Consider the following 4,213-nt stretch of genomic DNA (forward strand, 5'->3'; position numbering starts at 1 on the left):
TCACTTACTTTTCTTCCCAAACTGTTTCTTTTTCTTCTTTGTGGCCTCTTTGGCCTTCAGAGGTGTGGCCGGTTCTGTTGTTGAAAGACAAGGGTGAAAGAGATGAGAAGAGGGTCCCTAGGAGGACACAGGGCGCAGGCGCATCCTGAGACCCTATCCACCCTCCCACATGGGACACCCTAAGACAGGTAGCCAAAGCTGGGCAATGAGGAGAGGGCGGGGCTGGGGGAAGGGCTGGAGAACAGCTGTCCCTTCTTCCCACCCTTGTCACCAGGGCTGCTCAGAGGGACCTGGGTAGTTCACCTGGATGCACAAGGGCACGAGCATATGACAGAGTGGGCAAGATGAAGGAAGGAGCTTTGCAGGCCAGAGGGAGAGGGAGACAGAGATGTCAGGAGCAGGGGCTGGGAGAAGGGGCTCACTCTACTCAGAGTGGTCCAGAAGACATCTCATCTCATGCCAAAGAACTGAGATGGGCACGGGGCGGGTGAAGGAAGGAAAAAAGAGGAGGAAAGAAAGTCAGAGCCTCTTAGGGCCACAAGAGCCCAGACCTGCAGCCACAGGAGGCTGGAGCTGGTAGCCGGTGAGCTCACACCAGCCGACGGGGTAGATGTCCGGGGACTCACAGTCCACCCACTGGTCATACTCGCTGTCCCAGCCATCAAAGTGGATACTGAGGAGCCGATGCACCACCCGTTTCACCGTCGCCACACAGATGAGCCGGGGCTCCATCAGGTCCACAGCCTCCAGCTTCATGCCCACCTTGAAGCCATGGTTTGGGCAATCCTGGGGCAGAAAGAGGAGGCAGTGGCCAAGCCAGTCAGCTCCCTGCCCCAGCAGGTTCACCCAGGCCCGGGGGCACTTGCAGAACTGGTGGAGAGGGGCCTGGCACTGGAATGCCTGCTGGGGCAGGTTCCTCTTTCCTGACATGACCCCTGCATGGAAGAGGGACGGGGGTGCCTAGGCCATAGCCGGGGACTTCCCCCTGAAAGTGGCTGATGTCAGCAGTAGAGACTCGAGAGGAAGGGTAGGAACTGCCACCACTGACAGCAGCAGGCAGGGCCTGTCCGCAGGCCCCTTGCTCCGTTTGTCTCCTCACCATGTTGAAGAGTCTCGATGGAGCGGCTTTTGACTTGGTCTTCTCCAAGTAGTTCTCCCAGTGGAAAGTCTGTGCCTCATAACCTGGAGCAGCAGAAAGCTCAGATGCAGAGGGAGAGAGGGGGAAGCAGGAAGCGGGCTGAGGGAAAGGTCACAGGGCTGAAGGAGCTCTGCAGCTTGGTCAGGACCCAGCGTGGAGTCTCCCCAGCAGACGCTTTCTCATCCCTTCAAGGCTGGTACCTGCTCTAGCACCACAGTCCTTGTTGTATAGATTATTCACTGCCCAAAGGGATGAGGGAGATCTGTTCATCAACCAGACACTGGCCATGGGGCAGGGTCGGCCCAGCAGTTAAGGGCTACACTTGAATGCTACACTTGTGGGGCCTGACTTGACCAGAACTCTGAGCCTGTGGCCACACCCTGCCCCTTCTGTTTTGTTTTGTTTTTGAGACAGAGTCTCGCTCTGCTGCCCAGGCTACAGTGATCTCAGCTGGGTTGCATGATCTCGGCTCACCACAACCTCCACCTCCTGGGTTCAAGCGATTCTGCCTCAGCCTCCTAACTGGCTGCGATGACAGGTGCTGGCCACCACGCCTGGCTAATTTTTTGTGTTTTTAGCAGAGACAGGGTTTAGCTATGTTGGCCAGGCTGGTCTTGAACTCCTGACCTCAGGCCATCTGCCTGCCTCGGCCTCTCAAAGTGCTGGGATTACAGATGTGAGCTATCGCGCTCGGCCACCCCCTGCCGTTCTGATGGCAAGGTCAGCAGGGGGTGGCCTCTCCAGTCTCACCTTTTGGGGGTGTGAGCTCAATGTCATTCTTCTGACAGAAGTTGGCTGGGAAGATGGCGTGGGAAGAGGCGTGGTAGCAGAACCAGTCTGAGCCATCTGTGGAGGGCCCCCCGTCCACACAGATCATCAGGTATCCATCCAGAAGAACCTGGGGGGCAGGGGAGTAGGCAGACAGATCATGTCATGAACTGTACCCCATCCTAGGTTGGGACCACACCCCAACAGGGACACAAGGCAGATGGATCCAAACAGATCTAGGGTATAGCCCTCCTGGAGGACGCCTGAGCCTCTCTGGAGCACATAGTATTTCTGTGATGCATACCTGTGGGATTCTTTCTCTTTCCCACTAGACAGCAAACACCACACCAGCAGGGGCCATGTCCGTCCTGCTGGGCCGTGTTCTCAGGGGTGAGCACACATGCCTGGCATACAGCCGATCCCCAGCGTGGACGAGTCAGCAGCCTCCTCCAGGAGGGCCAAGCGGGTGTGGAGGGCTTGCTCAGGCTGAGGTGACAAGGTTTAGAGCAAGGTGACCCCAGCTGTGGCTCAAAGGAGATGGCATACAGCAAGAAGGCCCTAGTGAGGTGACAGGGAAGGGCCTACCCTGACACAGGACCAGGCTCAGATGTTCAGTAAGCACTTGTCCAGTGAGCCTTGGATCCTGACATGAAACCAGATTCTGAGCAAGGGGTAGGTAAGGCCCCACCTACAAGTCAGGGACTTTGGGCATAGCCAGTGAAGACAGGGTGGGACAGAAAGCTCCTGACAGTGGTAAGCAGGGTTAGAGCTCTGGGCCACATGGGTCCCCTAAGAAATCTGGAGGCTGAAAGGCCAGCCCCTGGCTCACCTTACAGACAGTTGCCACGCAGATGTTGCCCAGATTTAAGGGGTCAATAGCCTCCAGCTTCATCCCTTCCTCAAACCAACCACCTTCTGTGTAGACAGCGCGTACCTTAAAGGAATGGGACAGCTGGGGACTCCCTGAGCAGGCCAGGAGGAAGGGTGAGGGAAGCAGGCCTCAGGAAGAAAAGAGAGTCCCGGGGAAAAGCCAGGTCCTTCAGGCCTGGAATGCACCCATGGCCCAGGGGAAAAGCACCCAAGGGCTGAGCCTCACCTTCTTGAAGAGGTAAGGAACAGCATCACAGTAGATTTTGCGAAAGGTGGGATGATGGGCCATGTCACTTCGCCTCTCTTTGGAGATGGAAAAAGAGAATGAGGAAGAGAAGGGAGTCGGAGGTGGCTCCCGGGCCATCTCCACACCTCTCCAGCTGCTCTGCGCATGCTCTTAGCTGTATCTCTGTATCTCAGGACCCCCCACCCCAGAGCAGCAGACACAAAGGCTGAGTCCAGAAAACATCAAGAGCTCTCTGTAGGGACTCTTCAGCCCTTGAAACCCACACTGCTTCCACATGACATGGGAGAGGATCGGGGCTGGGGGCATCTGGGTTCAAATCTTGATTTTACCGCTCACAAGTTGAGCTGAGTGACTTCTATCAAGTCGCTCAAGCTCTCTGGAGCTCAGTATCATCACCGCAGGGTGGCCACGTTAGCCTTCACCTCCTGTGAGGACTAGGAAGGTGCTCCCCAACCCCATCCCCGGGGAAGCATAGCCTGCAGTCCCTCCAAACAGGGTCTCTGCTAACCTGACATCTTGATGCCATGGCCCACACGTCGTGACCAACCCACTGGGTGGATCAGGGGGCTCCACATGTGGCACCAGAAGTCGTCGTCACTGTCGCCATCCTCGTAGAGGAGCCGTAGGCGACCGCCGATGACCGTGTCCACCACAGCCATGCGAGTTCGTGACACCTGGGACTTGTCCACCACCTCCAGCCGCATGCCCTGCCTAAAGGGGTACTTCATGCTCTCCACCATCTGAAACGACGCCAGAACACAGGCCTGCTGTGGCCGAGGGCTCCTTCGACCCACCGGTGTGCTCTGTCTCTTCATGGTGAGTGGACAGGGAAGGCGTGGTGTTATCCCCCTCACTCAGTCACGAGCTGGCAGATGAGACCACCTGTTTGGCCAGGGTCACCTTGGCCCTGACTCCATAGGAGGACACAGAAGGCAGGCACACAGCTGACAATGGGTATGATGCTTCTTACCACCAAAATGCCAGGCTGGGCGCGGTGGCTCACGCCTGTAATCCCAGCACTTTGGGAGGCCGAGGCGGGTGGATCACGAGGTCAAGAGATCGAGACCATCCTAGTCAACACGGTGAAACCCCGTCTCTACTAAAAATACAAAAAATTAGCTGGGCATGGTGGCGCATGCCTGTAATCCCAGCTACTCAGGAGGCTGAGGCAGGAGAATTGCCTGAACCCA

At 57.0% G+C, this 4,213-nt stretch overlaps 1 protein-coding gene across 1 annotated transcript in view; it reads right to left on the reverse strand.

Annotated features, from left to right (window-relative positions):
• The window catches only part of L3MBTL2 (L3MBTL histone methyl-lysine binding protein 2), a 32,601-nt gene continuing 28,388 nt past the window's right edge, over positions 1 to 4,213 (reverse strand). The window contains exons 8-14 of the mRNA XM_037731997.1: positions 3,532 to 3,763; positions 3,003 to 3,079; positions 2,736 to 2,840; positions 1,889 to 2,036; positions 1,100 to 1,182; positions 552 to 786; positions 1 to 74 (exon numbers count right to left, since the gene is read on the reverse strand). Of these exons, the coding sequence (XP_037587925.1) occupies positions 1 to 74; positions 552 to 786; positions 1,100 to 1,182; positions 1,889 to 2,036; positions 2,736 to 2,840; positions 3,003 to 3,079; positions 3,532 to 3,763 (954 nt within the window). The remainder of the gene's footprint in view (positions 75 to 551; positions 787 to 1,099; positions 1,183 to 1,888; positions 2,037 to 2,735; positions 2,841 to 3,002; positions 3,080 to 3,531; positions 3,764 to 4,213) is intronic.

The sequence above is a fragment of the Cebus imitator genome, unplaced genomic scaffold, assembly GCF_001604975.1.
Source record: "Cebus imitator isolate Cc_AM_T3 unplaced genomic scaffold, Cebus_imitator-1.0 Scaffold435, whole genome shotgun sequence".
Classification (NCBI taxonomy): domain Eukaryota; kingdom Metazoa; phylum Chordata; class Mammalia; order Primates; family Cebidae; genus Cebus; species Cebus imitator.